At 45.6% G+C, this 27524-nt stretch overlaps 1 protein-coding gene across 1 annotated transcript in view; it reads right to left on the reverse strand.

Moving 5' to 3' along the window:
• The window catches only part of Clk (circadian locomoter output cycles kaput protein Clock), a 106110-nt gene extending 96074 nt beyond the window's left edge, over positions 1–10036 (reverse strand). The window contains 2 exon segments of the mRNA XM_070534897.1: positions 2115–2166; positions 9916–10036. Coding sequence (XP_070390998.1) covers positions 2115–2166; positions 9916–10036 — 173 coding nt within the window.
• Positions 10037–27524: the final 17488 nt, after the last annotated feature.

Raw genomic sequence — 27524 nt, forward strand, 5'->3', positions numbered from 1 at the left:
AGCCTGCAGCAGCATTATTATTTTTTGGCTGCGTATAATATTTGTCACTTCGTACTCCGTAGTCGGCCACAATAAAATAGAATTAATAGCAGCACTCTTTTTATGTGTACTTGTGTTCGTTGTGAACAGGAGGCTTGTACTCTCCGGTACGAATGAATTGACAGTTTAGTAAAGTAACAGCTTGCTCGTTGTTTAGTATACCTTGAGTCGAAGATTCAACTATTGGGTTCTTCCTTTGAGCGAGATTTTTGATTGCCTGCCAAAATGTTCTTTTCTCCTTTGATATACGAGATGATAAATTCTTATAGTACTGTACTTTTGCATGTTTAAGTTCTGAATTAAGCTTGTTGCAGTATTTTTTTAACTCAGCGAATTTCTGCAGATCACGTGTCTTAACAAAAGAATGATACATCTTTGATCGCAATCTTATTTAAACATAGGAGCGTTATCTATCGTTTCCTAATCTTATTCTTGGAACTTCGCGTATTTCTAATCTTTCTAGGAAAGGCCAGCTCGTAGCAGTGCGTGAAACTGGCAAAAAAATTTTATGAGCTTGATTTACATCGCTTTGCTTTATTATCGGTTCGCAGTTTGTCTTCTCAATAGCAGAGCTGAAAAGTGCTGAAGAATTTGGGCTAAAATTCCTATATGTACTCATACCCATTTTATACTTTTATCTTTCGTTATCGGTAAGAAACAAAACGTAGGTAGATGATGATCACTCAAGTCCAGTGACAGGAGACCAGCAAAAACACTTGGGCAAGGCGCGTTCATGATGGCGACATCTAACAGCGTCGCAGTATCCGCCGTAATGCGAGTGGCTAAGTTGATAAGATTTCACAGGCATAAGTATTTATTAAGTTTTTGAAGTTCTTGTGCATTAGTATCATTTCATAACATGTTAATGTTCAAGTCACCCATGATAAGAAACTTTGAACCAGAGTTATTTAACTAATTCAGTAGTTCATTTATCAATTCGAAAAATGAAGTTTTATTACCGCAAGGACGCCTATATACTACAGATATGTAAAACGATTTTAAACACAAAGTAATACATTCTACATGACCATTAGTAATGATAAGATTAGACATGACCTCGTGCTGGTCATGTTTTCGAAGATACATAGCGATAACCCACCGCGTCGATTGGTTCGAGTTATGCCTTGGTATACGTACTCATCAAATTGGGTGGATTTTCATACGGCGTTAGCCATGTCTCAGTAAAAAGCAACATATCTGCACAAGAGCTATACCTGGGGCTAGCCATGCGTGGTGGTTTACGTACACGCACTTGTGTTCAAGAAGTAACGAGGCATTCATTCGACCATTTCATCAACGTCGTCTAAACATATGAGACGAAGGACCGGCGACGTTTCATTTCGTCATTTTGCCACCGGCTGTCCACACAAATTTCCAGTAAAGAACTCTTTTCTTCCTAATGGCAGCCCCGAGCAGTTGCTTGCCCTCCTTCGTGAAGTGTTGATTGATGAATAGGGGATGATACTTGTAAAATCCGAGCATTTTAGTGTCAATTCTTGCTTTCTTTGAGTTAGCGAGAATGGCATTCCTCTTTGCACGACGAACAAAACGAAGAATAATGTTCGACTCATTATGCCTGGCAGTGGGGACTCTGTGGCAAACGCCTATATCACATTCTTCAATTTTTTCGTTCACAGGTTCCGTAATTTTAGTCACCACTGACATTGGCTCACTGTCAAAAGATATGCCTTTGATTTCTAGATTGATTGATCGCTGGTATTGCTCCAGATCTTCCAGTCTACGCGTAAGTTTAGCATTTTCTAACTTCAGGTCCCTGTTTTCGCGCAGCACTCCACGCAACGCCTCTCCGATCAATCTCAGTTCATGTATATCATGCCTCATTCCTTTGAGGACATTCAGAGCTTCCTTGATTTTCTGCAACTCAACGGTCAATTCACCCCGCAGATGATCAAGTAATTTCTTAGTCATTATATGCAGCTATCTTGCCAGCATCCAGATGGGAAAAAAATCTTATTTACACACAACGTAGACAATTTGGACAAGGCAGTTCTCGTTCGGCAGCATTGCACAGGTGTAACGCTAGCGAAACACGAACAGAAATTGGCAAGTCTCACCTGCAAGAGCAGATATCTTTTAGTTGCGCGCTCAACGAGCGACGCTGCCGAACTGCAAACGTAGGTCTGTTCGTGGGCGCCTTTTGCAGCCAGCCGTAGCGCCCACCGCAACCAAGCGGATTATGCCGATCGCCCTGCTGTCACCGTGGGTGTGGCATGACAGCCTCGTCTGACGATAGCGGATCTGCCAGCTGCTGGCTCTTGGAAACTTCTTCGTTGGCCTCCGCTTCGCTACGTCACCTGCCGTGGCCTGCAAGAGCAGATATCTTTTAGTTGCGCGTTCAGTGTGCACCGCTGTCGACATATATATATATATATATATATATATATATATATGCGCAGCATCTTAATCCATTTCTTTTCTTTAGTTTTATTTCCCATTGAAACGTAGGTTTAAATGTTTAAATGTAGTGCAACTAGTTTCTTTCTTTTCTTACTTTACTATGAGGCTGCTAGAGGACTGCGGAGATAGAACGATGCAAAAGTGGTCCGATTCAGCGCCAGCACCTTCGAAGGACGCTGAAGCATTCGCTGCTTCAGCGAACGCTCGCAGAACTTTGACGAGGCATGGAATGTAGCCAGTGGACTGTAAGCTGGACGCTCAATTTAGCCGGTAGCGAGCCCCGTCTGAACTGGAAAAGCTGGAATCTCCCCCAAACCCCGACCAGCCCTTGGCGTCGCTTCGTGCCATGAATTCCATACAGCGCAAAATTTATTTCCATTCTTCTAGCGAGAGTCTATATCATGTGCCCGAAAGCATGTGCTTAGTAGCAACCTCTATCCGTCGTCATAAATGCATACCAGCGTGCTTCAGAAGTCGATGACTTTCGATCGCTTATTACTGTCCATCAAACATATGAGGAATCCGGCCTATGTGGACAGGGAAGTGTAAGTACATATAGGGCCTTTAACGATATTGTCCAACTCGAGTGAGCACATCGCTTTTGGCAGCCTAGGTTCAATCTATTGATTCTACATAACCACCTCAAGCACCTTCTTTACCTGGGTCATGTACGAATTCATATATTGTACGTCACAAAGAAACCTCGAAGGAATAAACAAAACAATAAATAAATAAGTAATCGTGCATATAGCACACGCGCGCCCTCAACAACTCGTTAGCGCTTAATAGCCTTGCTCCCTTGGACTCCTTACCTTTATTTCATCTACAAGTCCAAAGCTAATCTGAACAGCGATTCCTTCAGGTAAGCACAATTTAAAGTAAAGTGCATGAATAAAACACCGTGACTTGGTTTCAGTGTTTTCCATCACACATCGGAGTGTTCGGAAATAAAAGTGATTACAGCCACGCGCGCCATGCAGTAACCTACAGGCCGACGGTGATAATACCTCAGGACACTCAGCCACTGTTACAAGACAACTACCGTGAACTACTTTCCCTCGTTGCCATGCCCACCAGACCAGCCCTGCAGGACCAAAAAAGTCTCCTGATCGAAGACCTTTCTACTCCACCGTGTATTTGCACGCGTCTGCGCGAACGCTGGCGTGGCGACGCGAGATGGGACTGTCGCCCTCACCGACGCCTTCGTTCTCCCACGCTCATGGTGATGTAAAACATTACTTATCAGAATGCCAAACATGGAAAAGCGCAAGAGCCTCCTTGACAGACTAAAACAAGGAGTGGCTCCGTGCGCTTCAGTGGAGGACTTTCCGCCGGGGCAGTGGATATTCAGGACCTCTTGTGGCTTAATAAAGACATACGAGTCCACTCAGCGATTGGTGACGTTTATCAAAAAATACTAAATGTCACCAATTGTTTGATGTAGTATAGGTATGATCAGTGGGTATGCTGTCTCCTCCATCTTATTCTGCACCTTGATCTGTCTTGGAAGCGTAAGACCTGCTCACACTGTGTTTCACTACGTGGCATGTTTATCTCCTCACTTTAAAGGGAGACGCCCGGGCGGAGCAATTGTCGGCGTGCCTTTGCTCAGCCCGTGGCTACCACCACAACAACCACCAGCTACCCCACAGAGTATGTAAACATTCTGCGTATAAAGAAAGGCGTAGAAAGCAGTATCTGGCAACTAAACCAGGTTTTGATGGTGGTTGTAACGATGGGGATCATCTGATTGGCTTTATATTTAATAACTGCAAACCGCCCAACATTCTCTCGCAGAACCTCGTACCTGTATTCGTGGTCGTGGCAGAACATCAGTTCCAAATACAAAAGACATATGGCATGGAATTATCTGATTAGCGGTTTATTTTTAATGCTTCCTGGGAGAGGTACAGATAACAAATTGCGTCCGAAGAGCATCTGCCTTGAAACCACAACATTGCAACTCGGCGTACATAACTGGAGGGTCCCTTTCTCCTTCTACATCTACTTATATTATTTGCTGAGCACCCAAATAGCATCAGCACAACGCACGTCAACGGACACGCAAATTTTTCTTCAGCCACCGAGAGAAGCACAAAAGCTTTCTCATCGCTCCACGAAACTCGACACTAATTGAACTCTGCCTCCGAACGCATCGTTTATTGTTTTTTTTCATAGCGGGAACATTACAAGGCGATGCAAAACAAACGACGGTGCTATGGAAACTAAAATACTTTCATAACCTTTCCTACATCCACTTTTGTGTGTCTTTCATTTTTTTTTATTTTAACAGGAGACTCTCACATTGCGGCTACCAAAAACAGCGCTTTGTATTAACAGACGACACTTCGTGAGCAGTTTGTCAGCACAACTCGCACAGTATCACGAAGACACACACCAAAGGCCAGCTCATGTCCACTAGACATAAGCATTTCCTTTTTACTTTGCCGTAAACCGACTGTTGTCGCTACCGGAGGCTTGCGAACCCAGGCGCGTTGAGGTACTAAGGCCGATTGCTAAACGTACGTTTTTCTGCCCACAGGCTGTGCATTATGTTGTGTAATGCGACGTAGTAGTTTCTCAAGTGCAAGCTAAAGCAAGCGAAATGGCTAATCTTGCACGTGTAGACATCATAATAATCAAACAATACAGCGTTGCAGGGCCGGTGTCATGAGGCTGGCGAGCTATCAGTACCAAACACTCGCAAATCGACAGTGGCACGCAGCGACATCATACCGCTGATACAACGTGACCACACCTTTTCTGTGAGTACAAAGGCTTTCTCATGTTAAAACTTTCCCTCATTGACGTCACTTCAAGAAAGGAGAATCGCCGTTTTCGGTAACACGCTCTTTTAACGCGAGCACCGAAGTTGTTGTTCTCCTTCACCAAAACGCACTTTGGACTTCGGAATGACACATCAGATGGCCCCCTTTACAGAAATTTGCTCGGCGGTACATATTCCAGCGAATTAGGATTTGTTAATATGTAGGCAACTGTTGGAATTTGTAGTGAATTCATCGCACTTTGCATTAATAACGAAGCTGGCAAGCACCTCACTGCTAAAGTTCTGAACTCTCAGACCGTACTGAGGCGAGTTCATATCAATTTATGGGATTTCACGTCTCTATAGACAACTGTGTGCTACGAGTGACACAGATGGAGGGTTCCGGCCTAGCTTGACCACCTCGGGTTCACTGACCACACACTTAAACCTAACACATGATCGTTTTACGTCGGCAGCGTGAGGTTATACGGCATGACAACACGTTTCCCACTTCCATCCGCCCATATTCCTGCTGTTGTCGTGTCGCCAGGCCACATGCTCATCCCCAGCTTCAACCTCGCCTCACGGAGAAAAATAAATTGCTGAACTCCCGCCTCTGCGGATATGAGTAATTGGTAGCTGCTCTCGCTGACCACTCACCTATCTGCAAGTTTCCTTTTTGGTACTGCATGATCTTGGCGTTTGGTACACCATGAAGACTCTGATAGCGGTGGAGTCGATGCACATGTTTCAGAGTCCACAGCAAGCAATACTGTAGCTCACGAAGAAGACGTTATGTATACCACGAACAAGTACTTGTTCTTGAGAAGACGTCAGGCTCACCGTCAGGCTTTCAACATTACAGCTTAATGGCGGCTTCAATGCGGCTCTGGATGAATACGCTCAGGCAGTGTAGATGGTGTGCAATGCAGTAGTCGTTCGTACTGAGCACGAGCTATGCTGCATAATCTGAAGATATATGCTGAAGATGTCCACCCTTGCAGGGCTTGCTACTTCTCAGAAGGAGGACGAGAACATGAACAAAGGCAAGAAAATATCAACTAGGAATAAAGAAACAAGATCAAGCCAACATGATTGACCTCGGGACCCTCGTCTGTATATTACATTTATGTACCTATGTTTTTTCATATGAATAAACTTCAACTTCAACTTCAAAAAGTAAAAAAAAAGATGTCGGTAAGTTCCGACCGGTGTAAGTATAACAGCATGACCTTCGTGGCTCAATTTGCGTTAACACTTCTAGTGCAGGATGTAGAAGTGTTAGGTAGGGTAAAATGCAGTGGTCATCGGTTAGTGAGGTTTACGATTCACCTCAATTTGAAGAGAGAAAGAGTAAAATTGGCCAGGAAGAAAGAGGCCAACCTAGACGCAGTAAAGGTAAAAGCAAACCAATTTAGGCTGGTACTTGCGAGCAAATATGCAGCCTTAAAACAGAGAGATGAAGATGACATAGAGGTAATGAATGAAACCGTAACTAGACTGGTTTCAAAGGCAGCAATTGAAGTGGGAGGCAAGGCACCAAGGTAACCAGTACGGAAGCTCTCCCAAATAACAAAGAACGTAATAAAGAAACGACAAAGAATGAAAGTGTCTAACTCAAGAGATCAGATAGAAATCGTGGAACTGTCAAAACTAATCAACACGAAGAAAATAAGGGATATTCGAAATTATAACGTGAGACAGGCTGAGGAAGTAGTAAAAAATGGACGCAGTCTGAAATCAGTGAGAAGTCAACTTGGCGTAGGACAAACCTAGATGTGTGCCCTCAAAGATAAGAAGGGTAATATCATCAGCAGTCTCGAATATATAGTAAAAGTAGCGGAAGAATTATATACTGACCTGTACACTGCTCAGAAGAGCCACGATACCTCTATTCGAAGTAGTAATGAACAGGTTACAGAGACTCCTTTTATAACAAGCGATGAACTTAAAAGGCCCTTGCAAAACATGAATTGGGGAAAAGCTTCAGAAGATGGAACAACAGCCTATTTAATTAAACATGGAGGAGAAATAATGCTCGAAAAACTGGCGGCCCTTTATAAGAACTGTCTATGGATTTCAAGGGTCCCAGGGAACTGGAAGAATGCCAACATTATACAAATGCATAAAATGGGAGATGTTAAAGAACTGAAAAATTATAGGCCCATTAGCTTACTCCCAGTATTATATAAAATATTCACGAAGATAATTTGCAGTAGAATAAGGGCAATACTTCAGTCACACGAGGGAACACGCTGGCTTCAGGAAGGGATTTTCTTCATTGGATCGTATTTATTTATTTATTTATTTATTTATTTATTTATTTATTTATTTATTTATTTATTTACTTCAAAGTACCTTACAGGTCCCAAGGGGAGCATTGAGTAAGGGGGGCATCATTGAACAAATGACAAGAGAAAACAGATATATGAGCGCTAAAAAATGTGAGAGCTACAAATCTTTATAATGATCACGTGCTTGCAAAACAGTGTAACAAATAAAAACGCTAAATCAATACAAAGAGTTGTCGGGAAAGGAATGAAAAGTACAATTCACGGTAACATAAAAAGCGAGAAAACACTCGCGCAATATAACATACATAGCGCGAGCACATAAAGCAAACAAAATTGAAACAACAATAACAACAACAAAAAGAAAGTCATGACCCATATGTGACACGTATTATATGACATGACATATGTAATGATGAATATATTTGTTATGATGAAGACTGTAGGTTCAGTAGTTGTCTGAATTTATCATTGCTCATTTGAGCGACAGTGCTGTTAGGAAGCGAATTCCATAACCGAATGCAATCGTGTAATCGAGGAATCCGCAAAGTGCAATCAGCGTCTCTATATGGCTTTCATAGATTACGAAAAGGCATTTGATTCAGAAGAGATACCAGCTGTCACAAAGGCATTACGTAGTCAAGGATTGCAGGACTTAGTAGTAGTAGTAGTAGTAGTAGTAGTAGTAGTAGTAGTAGTAGTAGTAGTAGTAGTAGTAGTAGTAGAAAATTTTATTTGTTAATTTGTATGGGAGTCCCAAAGGGTGGGGAGCCCTAAGTCCAGGGCCCCATTTTCTGCTGTTATCCGGCTGGCCCGGTCAATCGCTGGTCGTCCACGGCTGAGCTGGAAAGAGCGGCTTCCCAATGGAATGGGAAGGCGTTGGGTATTCTAGGAAGGCCGGGTGGTTTGGAGCAGTCCCACGTAGAACGGTAGATCTTTGGGTGCCCTCCACAAAAAGGACATTTGTCGGGATACTGGGTAGGGTAAAAAGTGTGGCGGAGAGCAAGGCTGGGGAACGTAATAATTTGGAGCTGGCGCCAAACGGCTGCATCTGCATGGTTTAGTTTCACGTGTGGTGGAGGGAACGTTCTACGGGATAGTCTGTAGTGTTGTAGTATATGCGTGTATGTAAGTGGTATCTTTTCCTCTTTGTCTGTCTTGGACTGGCCTTCCACCGGCGGCCGGAGGTTGAGGTCTCGGGCTGTCGTGTGAACACGCTCTTTGCCGGAGAGAGACGCATGCCCCGGTGTCCAAACTAGGTGGACTAGTGGCATATATGTTGGCTCTTGTGTAGCAATTTATGAGCCATCGGGGAAATCCGACCTTTCGCGTAGTTTCGATATGCTTACTGGGAATCTGTAAGAATATATGTAATCTGGGGGTTGAGAGCTGAGGGCGAGAACTATATGGCCCATTCTTCTGTTTCCGTGCTGTGTCGGTGCGCATTAATTATGGTTGATAATACTGTTTCGCCCCTCCAGTCGAGTGCCGCTATAGCACTTTAGCTGTAATATCTGGGTAGCACACGGCGTTTGTACAGAAGGTGTCGCAGTCGTTGCCGTATGCTCGGTGCAATGCCATTGAGCGTGCAGCGCGCCTGCCTTTACCGTGTTCGGAGTGCATATTTCGAGGTATGGGGGCAACTGTAATCTTTTCTCTGATTTTCGGTGCGATTGACAGGAGCTTTCGTGGGGAATACTCTGATGTTGGGTATCCTAATTGCCTGAGTACGTGTCTTCCGGTCGATGTACGTTTCAGTCGTTCGATCTGATTGACTTTCTGAGCTTCTATTAATTCGGCCATGATGTTGTGCCAACCAAGTTGTAAAAGTCTGACTGTTGAGGTGTATATAGGAAGGTCTGCCACCGTTTTCACCGCTGTGCGTATGAGGATGTCTAGCTGGTTTGTTTGTTTTTGGGTGGATCGGTGGTAAGGTGCGTGACAGGTAATGCGGCTAACGATTAAGGCGTGTATGATGCACATGACGTCGGATTCTTTTGGGCTGTGGCGGTGGTTAGTGACCCTATGGATCATGTGGACTCCCTGGTTAATTTGTTTCTTCAGTAGCGTCAGGGTAATGTCGCCTTCGCGTTGGCTTGGACGTGGAGTCCCAGTAATTTGGACGTGGAGTCCCAGTCAACCGTAATTTGTTTGCCTTATTTACAAATTCACCCTCGGTAGTCATCGTGATGTCAAGCGGTAGGTGATGTTTCTCTACGTATGGACAGCTGGGCTAGTTGGTTGTGATTAGCATTATGAAACATCGTTCCAGCGCACAACTCCTTCTCTTCTCTTCTGTTCGTACTCAATTGTGCGCTGGAACGATGTTTCATGGTGATGTTTCCTTTGGATTTTTTTTTCTTTATTGTTATAAGATGTTTTGATTTTTAAGCTGCACACGTAAGTCCTCCTGCTCGTGCATATTGCAGGGTGACATCCGCTGCTGCTTGTAGGGCGTCCTGTATTTCACCATCTGAGCCACTGGTGGCCCAGATGGTGATGTCATCAGCATAAAGCGCATGCCTAGTTTCCGGTATGGCATCCAGTAGAAGAGGAAGTCTGCTCATAGCTATGTTAAATAGCCCGAGGGAAAGCACTGACCCTTGTGGCGTGCGTTTTCCCGCAAGAAGGATGGAGTCCGAACGTATATGTCTTATATCTATTGTTGCGACGCGATCTTTCAGAAACTATGGATGTAATTATGTAATCGTTGGCCACATTTGGTTGCCGCTAAAATGGTGAGTATGTGGTCGTGAGCTACGTTATCAAATGCGCCTTTGAGGTGTAATGCAAGGATGGCTTTGGTTTGTTGGGTGCTGATATGGTCAAATATCTCTTCCTTAAAAGGCCCCTTACCAGGTCTGGCCATATTGAGCTGACAAGTGCAGAACATGCAATGCGCGATAACGATCGTGTCTGCAAAGTATTACACCGCTACGCGCCGCGGAAAGATCTGAAATTTCAAACCGAAAGCCGTTTTCCCTTCTCCGCGCGGCCGCCGCGCTCCCCACCGGAAGATGACGTACACGTGCTAGTGCGCGTACGTACATGTGTTCGTGTTGTGACGTCGCATGTGATGACACGTGACTTCGAGAATTATTCAAGGCGACATCTGTTATTTGTGTAATAGGTTGCTTGAATAGACGACTTAAAGCTTAGAGAAATAATAAAACGCACAAACCGAATGTTTGCGAGCTTTTGTTGTACTTCGCACCACAGCAAGAGAGATGTACTTCCGTTTCGTCTGCTTGTTCCTCGTCGTGCAGTTGCGCGCGCAGACACCGAAACTGTGTCGTTTTCTACCGTGTTTCAGCGCGGTATCATGCTCTATGATTCGCCTGTGTCTGCCTCAGTATTCGTGTAGCACAGACTTATACCGCTACTCAAGTGTCCTCGTGCGCAGCGCGCAAGATCGTGTGCAGCGCGAGACGAGAGAATCACAACAGCTCGCCTGCGACGCCGTCATTGGAAGTGCGCTGCTTCGCAAAAAAGCGAGGAGAAAAAAAAAATGAAGGTGGGGCACGTGACGTATGCGGCACGGGATCCTCGAACTCCGGTATGGGAGAACGCAGAGAAGGAATTTCGGTTGAGGAGGCTAGACGGGGCAAGTGGAGAGAGCGTCTATGTTTGCGGTGAAACTCGCCTCCTGAAAATGGGTTCGGGAGGCGAGCATGGGTTCACGCAAATCATGGGTTCGCGGCACTGACATGTTTGCATCTCGGCTATTAATGAGCCGATCTGAAAGCTTTTTGTGGCAGAACGCTCCCTAGAGGACACGTAATAACTTCCAGTGTATAACCGAAGTTTGATGAGTGGTGTGGTAAGGGGCCCTTTAATTTGGAGCAGTACGTCTTGAGTGGATAGCCCCGGTCGGAAACGGAACATTGTGAGCGGCAATAAGGCTTGCTCTTCTAGATACGGCTGAAACCTAGCTAGGACGACGCTTTCGGATAACATTCCTATGCGTGATGTTAGCGAGAAGGGTCAAAATTGGCTTAGATACGGCTGCTTGCCTGTTTTTGGCAGCATTGTAATATCAGCGTGCCGCCATTCTTGTGGCAGCGTGCCCTCTAGCCAGTAGTACTGAAAGTTCTTTTATAGATCTGTCGTCGAGGTTTTTTAAAAGCCGGCACTGTATTCCGTCTGCTCCCGGGGCGGTGCTGGATACTATTTGATGCAGTGCCGCTCTTACTTCATGTTGTGTGATGTTTTTGTCTAATTCCGAAGGCTCCGCATGGGGATAATCTATGTAAGCTGGTGTGGGGCCTGTATCATTGTAAGTATTTTAGCTGTTCTATTATAGCCGTATCATCCCCAGTGGTTTTGCTTCTCATTGCTTTGGTTTGATTGGGGTCGATGAGATTTCTAAGCAGTACCCACGTTTGGCGGTGCCTACGGTACCCTGCATTTGATTGTATAGGTTCGTCCAATTGTTTCGAGTTAGTTCGGTTGCGTAACTTTCCACCTGGGCTGTTAAGGCGGCTATCCGTTGCCTGAATTAACTTGCCGATTGCGTTTCTGCGTTTTCCACCTTTTTTGCAGGCAATGGCCAGCCTTCCAAAGGTGTAATAGGTATCTGTAGACATCACGATATTCTGGAGACATGTTGATGATTTTCATTCTCGCACGGAAGTCTGCCTGAATTTGTCGTATCCGTTCCTGCAGAGTTTCTGGTTTCGAGTCACCGTAGTAGGTTACGTTGGTGCCTTGTTGCTTACGCCACTTTCGTAACTTGTCCCCAATCCCTCATCCGTATTCTATGTTCTTTGATTTTTGCTCACTGTGTTATTAGATGCGTTTCTATTATATTGTGGTCACTACCGAGGGTCTCATCAAGGTTGTGCCATCCCTGGTACCTGATGTCTTTGATTAGCGTAAGGTCCGGGCAGGTGTTTCGACTGACACTGTTGCCTATTCTTGTTTGGTGGGCTGCATCTGTCAGAATTGTTAAGCCCAGTCGTGCTATCGTCAGTGCTAGCCGTCGACCCTTCGGATTAGTTGTCTCGTAACGCCACGTTAGGTGTGCTGCATTAAAGTCCCCTACGATAAGTAACCGTTTCTTTGCTTCCTATAGTGCGTGTTTGAAGAGTCTGTCGAAACAGTCTGCCCACTCCTTAGGGGCTCTATACATGTTGAGGACAAAAAAGCTACGCTCATTCCTGTCTACGGGAATGATTTCGGTGAGTACGTGCGTTATGCTTTCGGAGCTGAGTGTGTGGTCGATTGCGGTTAATCTCTTTGACACTAATGTTGCTGTTCTAATCGGCCCATTCTGGTGTTCTTTGTGCGCAAAAGTATTGTATCCAGTCAGGATCGATTCAAAGTAGGTTTCTTATGTGCCAATAGGTCTGGTGTGTGTGTGTCTATGCGTGTATGACCTGCGTAAGATTTCCTCGTTTCCGGCAGAAACTGCGGCAGTTCCACTGCTAAATTTTGATGGTTTAAAAAAAATCAAATTATGGGGTTTTACGTGCCAAAACCACTCTCTGATTATGAGGCATGCCGATGTGGGGGAACTCCGGAAATTTTGACCACCTGGGGTTCTTTAACGTGCACCTAAATCTAAGTACACGGGCGTTCTCTCATTTCGCCCCCATCGAAATGCGGCCGCCGCGGCCTGGATTCGATCCCGCGACCTCGTGCTTAGTAGCCCAACACCATAGCCACTAAGCAACCGCGGCGGGTTTTGATAGGTTGTGCTTGTGCTATATTTTTGTTGGTTAGCCATGATTTATTGCGAGCTGGCCAGAAATGAAGGGAGTGCGTATTGACACGTATACTTATTTTTATCGGGCGACCACGTTTCGCAGCCTAACAAAAGTAATCGCACAGCGTGGGACGCGCCTGTATGTATCCGAAGTTTCTGGAACGTTATCGATGCTTCTATCTGCTGTCTGTTGTCGCTGAATGTTATGTTATCTGATTTCATCACCTGACGCGAATGGTGTAGAACTTTGTGGAAGGCACGCGGGTCCGAACGATTAGTCTGAAACATTCGATGACTGCTCTATAAAAGCCGACGCGCTTGACCCGCTGATCAGATTTTCGACGATCGCCGACTGTGTTCGCCGCTATCGTTGTGCTTTAAGTGTAGCCTGTTTTGTGGGCACAGGTTCGCCCAATAAAAGCTAGTTTTGTCTTTCACAGTACTGCTACTGTGTTCTTTCTTCACCGTCACTACCACGTGACAGTATTGATGTGTCCGGATATCGTCTCTTGCCTCGAGCGGGCTAACACGGCGGCGACTGGGGGTGGCGTTGTGGCTGACGATTTGAGTAACTTCGTCACGAATTTGTTGCCTAGATTCATGGGTTAGCTCATCGAACATGTGTTGCGGGGTGGTTTCGATTTCTTCCTGTAGTTCCTGGCTATCTTACGTGAAACTATCCTTGAGTTCATGTGTATCCCCTTGCATTTCGTTGCTCAAGCGCTTTTTATCTTGTTGAAACTCGTATTGTAGCTGGTGTAATTCCTGCCGAAGAATTCTTGCCATTTCGTTGACTAATGTTCGCATCTCTTGCCTAAGCGTTCGGGATATGTCGTTAATCATTTCCTACACCTGGGCGTCAATAGCGAAGTTATTTGTAAGAGGTACCTACCCTGCAATCAGTACTGCGTGTGCATGTTGTAATGGGTGGAATATTGGTGGCAGTGGAAGAAGGTAAGGGGGGAAGAGTTTGAAAGCCGCTCAGCGCAGCTCGCCTCTTGTTGGATTCGTTCCAGGGCCCTTCGTGACCGCTTTCCCCTCTCTCCAGCGTGTCGATGGTCGACTGTGATTCCATCCCTTGGTCGTTTGCAGCTGCTTCATGCCGTTCATGGCGGGGTGTCCTTGCGCGCGGTAGGTTTTTTGATGCGGTTATGGACGTGCCCCTCCATTTATCTCGTTTCTTTGAGTCCGTTGATCTTCAGGGTGATCGGCTTCTGTCTACGTTCGTCTCCGTGGAAGCTGGCGGTGACGTTGACTTGTGAGATTGTGGCTGGTTGGTGCTAGTCTCAGGATTTTTGATGATGGGAATGCTGTTGGCGTCACTGGCGCAGTCAATTTTACGTAGGAAGTGTGATTCGTTGAAGGGCTTGCGCTGCCATAGCTTGGCTTCGTAACTGGCTGACCGCCTCCACACAGCAGGCACTTCGGTTGGCATTGGTCGCCCTCCGATGGGTTTTCGTGTCCGCCGTTCTTGCACCGCGCGCTCTCCGTCGTGGGACAAATGTCCGCCCTGTGCTTGGCTTTGAGGCATATGCTGCATACTTGAGATATCGGTTGGTAGAGTCGACATAGAAGTTCTCCTCCATAATAATAAAGAGTTCTTGGCACTTCCAGACCGTCGAAGGTGATGAAAGCAGCCGTCGAATTTCCGGGCATGTGTGTGAAAAGAATCTCCGCTTGCGGCGAGCGCAGATTAGCCATTAGTTCATCCGCGTGAGTTTTACTGTGGATCCCAGTGGCAACTCCCTTGCAGGACATGTCGGGGGCTTATGTAAATATTTTGGAAAATATCCACAGAGAATCCACAGCTACTTTAATTCTCCAAAATAAAAGTGGGAAGATATCTATAAAGAAAGGGCTCAGACAAGGAGACACAATCTCTCCAGTGCTGTTCGCTGCGTGCTTGGAAGAAGTATTCGAGCTGTTAAACTGGGAAGGCTTGGGAGTGAGGATCAACGGCTAATATCTGTCCTGTCCAGCCTGTCCTGTTCATCCACACTAGGGACGAGTTACAACAAATGAGCGAGGACCTTAACAGAGAGAGTAAGAGTAGGGTGGAAGAGTAATATGCAGAATACAAGATAATGAGATAATAAGACAAAGATAATGATCAATGGCCGGACCAGAGAACAAGAGCCCAGGATCGCCAGTCAGCCTCTAGAGTATGTGAAGGACTTCGTTTACCTAGGTCAATTACTCACAGGGAACCCTTATCATGAGACTGAAATTTACAGAAGAATAAAAATGGGTTGGAGCGCATACGGCAGACATTGTCAGCTCCTGACTGGAAGCTTACCACTGTCATTGAATGGAAAGGTGTACAATCAATGCATTTTACCGGTGCTAACAATGGGGCAGAAACATGGATACTGGTAAAGAATCTTGAGAACAAGTTAAGGACCGCGAAATGAGCGATGGAACGAACAATGTTAGGCGTAACCTTAAGAGACAGAAAAAGTGCGATGTAGATCATAGAGCAAATGAGGATAGTCGGTATTCTAATTCACATTAAAAGAAAAAAATGGAGCTGGGCAGGTCATGTAATGCGTAGGTTAAAGAACCGATAGGCCATTAGGGTTATAGAATGGGTGCCAAGATAAGGGAAGCGCAGTGGAGGGTGACAGAAGACTAGGTGAAATGACGAAATTAGGAAATTTGCAGGCGCTAGTTGGAATCAGTTGGAGGAGGAAAGGGATAATTGGAGATCGCAAGGAGATGCCTTCGTCCTGCCGTGGACAGAAAATAGGCTTATTATTATTATTATTATTATTATTATTATTATTATTATTATTATTATTATTATTATTATTATTATTATTATTATTATTATTATTATTATTATTATTATTATTATTATTATTATTATTATTATTATTATTAATGTCGTACAGAGCATTAAGGAATCACTAGACTGTATTTATCTTCGTATATCCGTTGAAGTCTCTGCAGGTAACCCTGCTCTTGCAGTAAGTGAATCCAAAGTCGGAGGAACTGCTGGAGCTAGTTGATTTTTCCTTTATCTTTTTTTTTTAATTGACGCCGTCCTACGCCGCTGCCGTGGTAACAATGGGAACACAGCGTCTGCTAAGGTGCTCTGCCCACACCGAAATCGAGCCAACGACCTCGTACTCAGCAGCAGAACGTCGCGGGTGCATATCCTCTGCCACCGCGGAGGGTGCTCGTGCCGCCTTAAGTTGCCTGGCAGCTCCAAGGGCCACTACCTACGACTTGCACCTTCTAACATCAACGGATTGTCTCCAATGTTAGCCTCCTTTAACTCGTCGTTTGGACGTGGTGGTCGACTTCCCACGCTGACTCATGTCTTGGGTTTTGACCACTGCCATAACATTCTTCAAACCATTTCTTTACATTCAACTCGCAGACGCTAGCCTCCGTGAAAGCATTGTTGTTAGTACTTACCCCAAGTGAGGTGATATGGCCTAGTTCACGTTTCTTCATGTTGAATGAGAAATTTATTTATTTATTTATTTATTTATTTATTTATTTATTTATTTATTTATTTATTTATTTATTTATTTATTTATTTATTTATTTATTTATTTATTTATTTATTTCATCTTTCAACACGGGCTCAGAGAATGAACACCTATGCAGGAGGGCAAGTATAGTGCTTAGGTCCAAGCCCTCAGATATGTCTCAAGTTGTTTCTCACCTTCATCAACAGCATTCTTGCAGCAGAACAATTCCGCTGACTTCATTAAAATAAAATACCTCCAATCTTGAACAGAAGTTGATTTTCCTACTGCGCTCAGAGAAAGAGACAAATTTTTAATGGTAGAAAGATGGAGGGGTCGACCTGAGTGAAATGCCTCTAGCCTGCTACTCTACGCTGGGGAAATGGTTCGGGAGAACGATGGAGATAGACTGCGTAGATAAAGGAGGGTCGTGGTATGGTGAATATGATGATGATGAAGGCTCCACAGCATACTGTTTCTGTGCAACGCGTACCAGTACACTTCACAGCACAGCACAGTCATCTTCGCGGGCAGAGGCGGAAGTTACTGCAGCGTAGCTAGGAGACTGTCTTTAGATTTCATAATTTTTGCCGCTGTTAGTGCAACTGGCGTATTTAAACCAGACAGTAGCAGCTGCAGGACATCGATTATTTGTCGCAGCATGGACTTGATGAGAGAGTCTGATGGCGATTTTTCAGTGCACTGTCCTTGCTCCTGCAGCAGCAAGTGTGGCCATACATTAGATTAGAAGCAATGGTTCGGAGAGATCTATCGACGCCGATTCAACATACCTTCTGCTGGACCTGCGGAATTGCAATCAAGGAGCTCTCATTTGGACCTACAGCTTGTCCACGTCGACGGCGGATCGTCTCCTCCGGTATTGCCCTGACGCTGCCGCCGTTGTGTGGGACACGCTTGTCTTGCTCATTTGCTTCAGTATTCTTGATCTAATTTTTCCGTTTGCACAATCCTTCGAGTTAGCCTCGTGGGGGCCATCGCAGTTAGAGCATTTCAATTTTTATTGTACATAAAGATATGTCATGGCTGCCGGCACAGCGAAGGCATGCCGCCTGGCCTGTGCAGACAGCGCTGACACGGCCTAGCTCTAGGCACTTATGACATTCCAGTGATCGGGGCACATATGGACGCACCGGGTGTCTCACGTAGCCCACCTTGACATGATCATGCAGCGTGTCTCCCTCGAAAAGAAGATTGACGCTCGTCGAGCGACTGAAGCAATGAGACTCGATGACCTTCACTGTTGAGGACAGAAAGAAGCCTTTGAAATACTGCGCTAAGATTTATGTCGCAACGCCAGTGCTGGTTAAGAACGCAGCTGGATCGCAAGAAGCTGTCACGCAGCTCACAACGGTTAACGAGAACTTCTGGTCATACGACGCAATGAGCCAGCAATATCATAAGAAGCCAGCAAACAAAAACACCAAGGACAACATAGCGGAGATTATTTGTACTTACTAATTGAGTTAAAGAAATGAGAAATTAAGGGAATGAAAGTGGATAAAAAAACAACCGGCCGCAGATGCGACACGAACCCACGTCTTCGCATTATGCATGTTATGCCCTTACAAATTGACTAATAAAATTGCTTAATAAAAATCGGGCCCCTCGGTTCCCTTTCTTCTGAATGAGCCAGCAAGATTTTATGTCAAAAACAGATCTCCGACCTATTTCACAGGATTTATAATGTTACGTACAGGTCTTGGTAACTGCTATGCATCCTTCAAATATTTCAGTCCAATGGCGCTTTTAAGAAGTAATAACTTTTAGGCAAACCGATTGGGCTCTGACTTAGAGGTACTCATTTAAAGACAGCCAGGGCTTGATTACGTATTACATTTCCTGCTCCAGACATTACGACAAGACGAGCAACAATTCGTCACTGCCGATGTTCTACTGGAGCGCTAGGGCTGTGAACGCCCAACATTTGAGCATCCGGCTGCTTTTCATGATTTAAGTAACATATAACATCTGTAATTAAGACAAGCAAGAGATGGCAAATGTGCAATGACATTGGGTATTCTCAAAAAAAGTATATTTCGAATGAAAAGGGAGCGCACGGAGACTCATCTTGAATTTTGCGTTCTATTTTATCCATTGTGCGATTGAGCTCAGGATGGAGAGTACATGTCTGTGTACAAGCGGGCGCATGCGTTTGTGTTTAATTGGTTTTCTGACGCAGCCCCTGACATTGGGAACTACAGGATAACGTGACCAGCACATAATTGTGAAGAAAGCTTCGTGGATCTACACTTCAATTTTCTTGCGTATTGTGAAGTCCATGTCAAGTCCGTGAAGTTTTACACACTCGTCAATGGAACCGTTCCGAAAAAAGCGCGACATAAATACCGTGCAACAGTGCCTTCCTACACACACAAAAAAAAAACATTCTGAAATTAGCTAATGGATTGGTAATGTGTAATGGTAACTTTCGCGATGCCCGCTAGACATTACGGAATACCAATTAGCCCGCTCCCAAGCCTTGCCAAACAGTACGTAGCATATACTTTCCGAGAAGCACGCTACAGGGGCATTCACCCTGCAAGGCGTCGCTATACACGCACGCAGGCACGCACACGGTGCATGTGTGTGTGTATGTGCGTGTGTGTGTGCGCGTGTGATTGTGTACGTGCGTGCGTGCGTGCGTGTGCGTGTGCTTGTGTGTGTACGTGCGTGCGTGCGTGCGTGCGTGCGTGTGTGCGTGTGCGTGTATGTGTGTGTGTGCGTGTGTGTGTGTGTGTGTGTGTGCGCGTGTGCGTGTGTGTGTGTGTGTGTGTGTGTGTGCGTGTGTGCGCGCGTGTGCGTGTGCGTGTGTGTGTGTGTGCGCGTGTGTGTGTGCGCGTGCGTGCGTGCGTGCGTGCGTGCGTGCGCTCACTCCGTCGCGCTTGCACCTTATCATTTTAATGTCTCAACACTTAATTGGACGTACCAGTGGACATGATCCTTACGCAAACGCAATTTCATAGAACATTGCTCTGCAGTCGAAAGACCTATTATGAGAACGCTGTTCTGCACATGCGCGAACATCTCAGAACTGCCGCTGCAGACCGGTGCGGCAGAACAACCAGAGTCAAAGGCCTCGCGAAAAATGGCCACCACGAAAGCACTGCCGGCGCAAGCTGGGCATCACAGCTCACGCCGCCAAGCTGTAGAGCGCGCGGTTTGAGATCAGGTTGCCTCCATCAAGCGTGCCTGCCAGCTCGTCAAGTTCAAGCCACCGTGGAGCACAGACGGCGATTTTCTCGCGTGGGTCGGGGTTCAAACTCCCGTCTCCGCTGCGCTTCTTCCCCTGAAGAAAGGGTTCCCCCAGGCCTTGGCTCGCTTGAATGGATCCTGGGACGACGCCAGAAGCTTCAGCCACGCATTTCGCAGGCCTCTTTCGGATCCCCGTTTAAGGATCGTTCGTGCCCCGCACGCGCGTGTGCCCTGAATAATTGGATGCCGACGCATCGAGCAACCTGTCTAATATGAGCTGTAAGGGAGGGGACAAATCCGAGACGACGAAATAGTAAATTTCATTACAGACATGTGCTCGCGCGTAGGGGCCTTATGTTTTTTATTTCTTCTGCACTTCGTAAGGCATCCTCTTCTATCTTTTCTTTTCTCCCTTTATTGCATTGTTTCTGTAATCATTTCAACGTGTAACAACGCTACCATTCGTATCCAGGGCGCTGTAGAAGTGGCCAAGGGAAACACTCCCTCCACGCACTTGGCTCCGTCATCCTCCTACGCATTCTTCGTGAAATGCACGAGCTCGGAAAGAGAGACGACGCGCACCGGCTTCAGGCCCGAATCGACTTAGCGAATTCATATTTCTGTGTACGCAGCTTTTTAAACTCTCTTGATTCCACGACGCGTACCAGCTGGTCTTCGGCGTTTCAACGTAATTCTAACGACTTCTGGCAGAGAAGGCGACGTCGTAATGCGCTTATGCGCTGCGTAGGCTCGGCGTCAGTCTGCTGCGAGCTTGTCGATCCTGCACAAGGATTTTCGGAACGCGTGGGGACGCCTTTCTTTCCAGATGAATAAGTAATTATCGCCAACCGATTGATTCTTCGTCAGGGCACTAGATCCACGAGTGCGTGTCTCAAGAAGCACCACTTTCTCAATGCCTGATTTTGGTCCATTTCTTTATTTTATTGCCCCTTTTTCTTTCTTATCTTTCCTCTGAAACAGAGGAACAGCCGAGTCAGTATACAGCAGCTCAGTAGTAAGAGAGCTAGTCACGCTCGAATAGGGTGGTGATTTCAAGCATCTCTTCCTGATGTTGCTGGAGCCGGCTACCATGTTAGCAATGCTAATAATTTTCATTTGTTTGAAGTCTATTTACATTCTAAGACCATGATTTAACTTTACATAGGAAGAGAGAAATAAGGTGGTCCATCCAGTTGATTTGAACAAAATAAGAAACAGCGATAAAGAACAAAATAACACAAATGTAAAACTATGTTTCGTGAAACCCATATGCGACCAACGACGCTGGAGTGGTCGCATATGGGTTTGGAAAAAGGGTTGGGAAAAATGTTGGGTTGGGTCGCATATCGGTTGGGAAAAAATGTGGAGTCATGCGTAGGGTTCCACCCTAATGCATTTGATCCCTCCTTCGCAAACTGTCAGTCACTCACGAGATGAAAAAACGTAGAGGCATAAAGATAAATACGATAATACTCAGAGACAATGAAATCAAAGGCAATCAGAAAGAATAAAACAGCAAAGTGAGCGTACGTAAGCATGTAGACGGTCTGAAAAAAATATTTGAACATTCAGGAACATTCAAAAACAATCAAAAACAACAGCTAGAAGTACTCGTAGACAAAAATATGAGCTAGTCGAAATCTGGTTGTTAAAAAGATATCCAGTGTCCTAAAGTCGATACTAATAGAATGAAATTATGAAATATGGCGTGTAACGTCCGAAAACTACACTCGTGCTATCCCGGACGCCCTAATTAAGTGCCCCGAATCATTTTGTCCATGTGGTGTTCTTTAACGTGCAATTAAAGTATGCTAAAAATATTGCGCTTCACTACGATTAAATACAGGCACAGTAGCCAGGAGTTGAGCCCACGACCCTGGGCTCGGCAGCGCAGTGGGCTAGCCTGTGAGCGTGTGTCCGGGCAATGAGCCTTAGGAGCAACATTACTTGTTATCCCTTTTAAATTTCACGCCTTTATTATTCATAATTTTAGCTCGGAAAATGAAGAAAATTAAGAAGAAAACATCCAACACACTAACGAATCGACTACTCCTAAACACTACCACATCTTCACTTACAATTCGCAAACACGTTTGGGGTAAAAAATTACGGAGAGAACAATGCAAATGCGAGCGGCACACCTAATGGAGCGGAAGAAAGTAGTTGACGGAGATTTTAAAAGAAATGAGACATTCGGTGGGCTAAAAATTAAAGCCGGTTACGGAAGTTGAACTTTAGTGAGGTCGCTAACCAGCGGACACCTGTACACTGCCGTGAACGTCTGTGTACTTGCTGCAGCGCCTTTCTTTGAGACGGATAATGATATTACCCGGCCATTTAGCCAGTTCATCGAGTTCCATTCAATGCAGTTTTCTTCGTTTCAACCAGAATGAGTCACTAAAGCTTGTAGAACCGGAACCAGATATGTACTAATAAATAAAGAAAAGAAAGAAAGAAAGAAAGAAAGAAAGAAAGAAAGAAAGAAAGAAAGAAAGAAAGGAAGAAAGAAAGAAAGAAAGAAAGAAAGAAAGAAAGAAAGAAAGAAAGAAAGAAAGAAAGAAAGAAAGAAAGAAAGAAAGAAAGAAAGAAAGAAAGAAAGAAAGAAAGAAAGAAAGACACTATGCGCCTGTTCGCGCGACCGCCGCAGTGTTCCTCACAATTTCCCGCGGCTCTTCGACTGCTAGGTGAAGACTGAGAACAGACTCAATGCTGCTAGATCGACGACCATTCACAAACAGCGGAGTTGCAGAGAAGAGCGCTTGTCGTTTTAAAAGTTTTCTTATAAAATACCAGTATCCTGGCTTTGTGCTAAATTGTAGTGTCCTCTGAAAGATATATTTGTCATGTAAGTGTAAGCTTGTTTTCCGTTGTCAAGCAATTATACAGTATGCCATGTACGTGGCTTGGAAAGCAACGAGAAGTAGCCTGCGCCACCTAAACGTGCGAGCCTCTCCTTCTACATTGTGTCACCTGAAAAAAAAGAAGAAAGACAAATTTAAAGAATAAAAAAAGGTTCTCAGTTTGTAAAGCACTGCTTGACTGGTGTGAAACTAAATTTTCTGAGCGACTGTATTCCAAAATGCAGTGAAATTCGACTTGATTTTACAAAACCAAGCCAAAGCTTAATAGGTATTTCAGAACTTTCCCAAATCCTAATCATAACCTCACGTACTTTGCGATGCGTTCGTGTTCGCTCGAGTTGCGAAATTTCCCTCATTAGCTGTGTGTGTCGCGAAGAATGCACAAGTTTTGTCCAGCATGCGCCATCTACGCTGGTGTGCTGCACAAAATTCATGATTGGCACAAAAACGTCTTTCTTTAATAGTATTGCATTTCCTGTTATTTGCATGAGGAACCACCGTAAGACCTAGCTTAAACAAAAGAAGGACATCTGAGTCGTTTAACTTCAATAAACACGCGCTGTAAAGCGCGAACATTAACTGCTTTGAGACGAACACATATTAATTAATTAAGCTATGGCGAATTCAAGGATCCCCAACCAAAAACCTGCAATACCCTCCGCTGGAGAAGCAATACATGCTAAGGTAGGTTTGAGTCAACTATGACGGGGAGTGAACACGTTTATACGATGTGTTTACTTAGATTTTGCTCATATGAGTTGATGCAAGGTGTCTGACACTTTGAGCTGACGGTGTCTGCAGTTTAATAAACGGCTTGATAAACAAGTGACTGCAGCAGGCATTATGGCTTTTCGTACACAAAGATTCTTGAACGATGGCCACCCACGTCGCGCGCACAGAAAGCGACGAGAGCATTGCTGCAAAACCTCAAGTCGACAAGTCTCTGCGACCATGTGCCGACTCGTTGTGCATCTTCACGTGTGTGCGCAACTGGTGCTCTTTCTCTCTGTATACCCTTTTTCCCTAGTGCGGGGTAGCAAACTGGACATGCATCTGGTTAACCTCCGTGCCTTCCCTCTCTCTTTCTCTCTCATACGGCTATTTTCTTATTGCAATTTTTTTTTACTGTAATACTTATGTGCACATGTCCTTCCTTCTATCACCTCACATGAGATCGCCAATATTGTTAAATACATTAGCACCGTACCCGTAGTATGTTTTTTTCATTGTGAGTTTATTTGCACCAACAGTAAAGAAACGGACATATTGAGTCATATGGGCGCGTACAAATATATAACAAAAGTGCCCCAGCAAATACGCACACGCACCAAACCTCCGCTGACTCGTGTGTACGCCGACTTATGTCGTAACCTGTTTTTGTTCATGTTTATTCTGTAAACGAGAATTGCCGTCAACGCAGCAGGTAATAGAAAAAGGAAAAGTAAGGAGAAATTGGAAGGGACGCGGAGGGTGTGAGCGAGGCGGTCCAGACAGGCGACGATGATGTCTAGGGTGTTACTTCACCTCGCGTAATTCGAAGAAACCAAAAGCCGTTTATACTGTTTGCTGAGCTCTCTCTCTCTCTTGTCCTTGCTTCCACTAGCACGGACGTGAAATATTTTCTCGCAGCTTCCCTTTGGCCCAGATTCTGCGCAATCCAGCTGCTCCGTACGACGCCCATCGAGCCCCACAAGCGCATTTTATAAGGCCCCTTGTAACGCATCCACGGCAGACAGGCGTAAGTCTCGGTTCGCCCGGGGTGCCCAGGTCGCTCGCCGCACCTTGAAGGTCGCGCACCGATTTCTCAGCACCCCTCTCCCCACTTCTCCCTTTCCTTCGTCTCATTTTCCTCATCTTCACTTTCTTTGTCCCCAGAGCAATGCGCAGCATCGAGAGACTTTCTAGGAACGAGAGTATGGGCGATCGTAGCCGCGGCGCTGGGCGGAGCCTGGGCTCCACCTACGCTTTCAAATGCCAAGACGTCACGGACGCCACACGAGAACACTGGAGGAGCCAATGCGAGCCTCAGAGCACAAGTGCGCGCGGAGTAGCCCGCCTCAATATCATGTTGATCTCGCTCCTACTCGCCCGTTCTCACGTTTCTTCATCTATTCCTTCCCCTTGAGTCCCTTCTTTGCCACCCTCGCACATTTGAGACTCTGTGAGGTTAGCAGCCCGGTCGAAGATAATAGCACATTGTCCGGCATGACAGCTGCTGCATCTACTCACGTGGAGTGTCTGGAGAGTCGCCTATCGTCTGGACGCACATGGGCCATGCATGTGTCGCGAAGGATGCTCGACGCACCGTAGCAATGCGCTTTTCGCACATCGTAAATCTTGATTCTTTCGCGAATCAGATGATCTGACTCAGATGACGACTCCCAAGAGCGATCTGAGTCAGATCGATCTTCGCCAGTTCTAAGCGACGACACTCGAAAAGTTCGCGCGATGTAAACGGTCTCGGCTGGCGCAGTGAAAGGATCATGAACGTTTGTAATATTGCTGAATATTGGAGCTCGGCGGTGTGAATTGTTTTTCTTTTTTACAATATATCCTTGTAGCAAAAAATGCGTCCTACAAAAGCAAGTAGTTCAAAACTAATGTCAAGCGAAATTAAGCGGGCAAATGGAATAGCACAGAAATTTGTTTTAATTTGGAGCAAATGGTTTCAATCTACAGTGATTAAAGCACATTATAACTTCAGAGGCATGCAAATGAGGGGAGAAATACCTACGGCAACAATTGTTCACGTTATACGAAAAAAAAACTGCCTTGCAGTGAAGATTGCGCTAAACTACGCGAGATGTCTGAAGAAGAGGTTCATCGATCCTTCTGCCACTACATGATTCAAGTGTGCTGCTTGAGTGAGACAGTAATGGTAAACGCGGCAGCATATTCCTTTCCGCCCTTAGCATCCACTCCCGTGTCGTCTAAAACAATGCTGCCCTTACTGTTTTCATAAGTCAGCTTTACCACCTACATAGAGATACTGCAGCGGAAGTCGCTTTAAAGGAAAGCAACAACGCATTGAAGCGCTTTAATACCAAAATAACTTTCTTTTAAGAAACTCGCACACGTTTACATGTGTTTAATGCCATTAGCACTCTTACCTTACGTCAGCCAATTCGTCCAACTATCTATTTGCATCCTGTTTGTGCCGCTCTTACCAGAGACCTAAAGTTGTCTGCTAGCCACTACGCATGCACTACTGGCTGCTGTCTTGTCGAGCAAACATGGGCCATTGGTGGGTGCGTCCGAATAGAGCTCCTACAGCCCATAATTACATAGCATTAATATAATCATTAAAATATATGTCAATATTGAATTTCCCATCAACAAATTACATATGAACCATAGCTGAAGTGCTAATCGCATTAATGTAGATAATCATCCCCAAAGAATGCGTACTGCCTGAATTTAAATGCTTGCCTCGCTGGTCAATCATTTTGTAAAAGCTAAAGGCTCCAAGTCCATAGCCCACGTGGGTGCCAAGGCCGGCATGGGAGCGTGGTGGAGATAAGACGGCACCGCAACATTTTACGAGAAAGTTCTGACGCGCAACGCAGCCATGCGCACGCTCACCGGTCTTGTTTCTTTTTTTTTTCCCCTCACCGGCGAAGGCTTCACGGTGTTCGCCACACAGGCATAGAATTCGTTATATCTGTATCTTAGCTATATGTTCTGTTTTTTTATTCTTTGTTTCTCTCGCATGCCACACCTTTTCTTGCATTTTCTGTTCTTTATTGCACGAAAAGGGCAGAAGCAAGGGGCATCCCGGCAACCCAACTCGCGCAGAGCCGCGAGATGCTCCGGTAGGTGCAGCACCTACACCGCAGCGACCGCAATAAAATCGTTCGGCCCGAGTGTATCGGTGCATAACTAGGTAGTCACTGTCTCCAAGCGGCGCCCGACGCACGCGCCGCCTGTCCTCTTCCCCCGCGTTCTTTCGCCGATCTCGCTTCTCCTCCTTTCCGCACTCGCCCGGCGTCTACCTGAACCCACGAGGAGGAGCGCAGACACGCGTAGCTGAATCCGGGGGCCGGGCCCGGGGTGCCAGCCCCGCTCCAGAGACCGCCCCCATCGGAGCAAGTGCGTCCCGACGTGCCCTCTCTCTCTCTCATTCGCACCTCGTCTCCTCCGCGCTTCCCTTTCCCCTTTTCTTCTCTCCGACCGGACCCGCGCTCGGCTGCTTGCAACTCCGAGCTGGAGGACGAAGTTGTCCCACCCGCGATGCAACAGGTTCGCTCGGTACGACATTGACAACGCGTGGACTTCGGAGACGAGAAATTCGCCAGAGGTTGTCAACAACTGTAAATATCCCGTGCACGTGTCATGCTACTTTCATGGGCGCATGATCTTTGATAGCGCGTGCGCTGCCAGCTCGTCGGTGTGTCGGCAGACATAGACCTTACTCGCGCTGTGACGCCGCTGGAACCGAAGAAACTCGTAGAATGTGATACGCATCATAACTACAGCAGCTTTTGTGAAACGAGAGGTCGGCAAGAAAGTGCTAAAAAGAAAAAGAAAAAGGAAAGAGGAATCAAAAAGGTTAACAATGTGATATCATGGCCCTTGTCGGCAATCTTTCAAATGAACTAATGGTAGATCCTAGTAATAATTGGTTCGACAAATTGCGTATTGACTGTTTGATATGATCTACTTCTGATCGAATCATTCTAGTTAGTACTAATTTATTGATATGAACATGCACTGGCATTCCACCCATGTTTTACGCTGTCATAGTTCTGCATG

The sequence above is a fragment of the Dermacentor albipictus genome, chromosome 3 (assembly GCF_038994185.2).
Source record: "Dermacentor albipictus isolate Rhodes 1998 colony chromosome 3, USDA_Dalb.pri_finalv2, whole genome shotgun sequence".
Classification (NCBI taxonomy): domain Eukaryota; kingdom Metazoa; phylum Arthropoda; class Arachnida; order Ixodida; family Ixodidae; genus Dermacentor; species Dermacentor albipictus.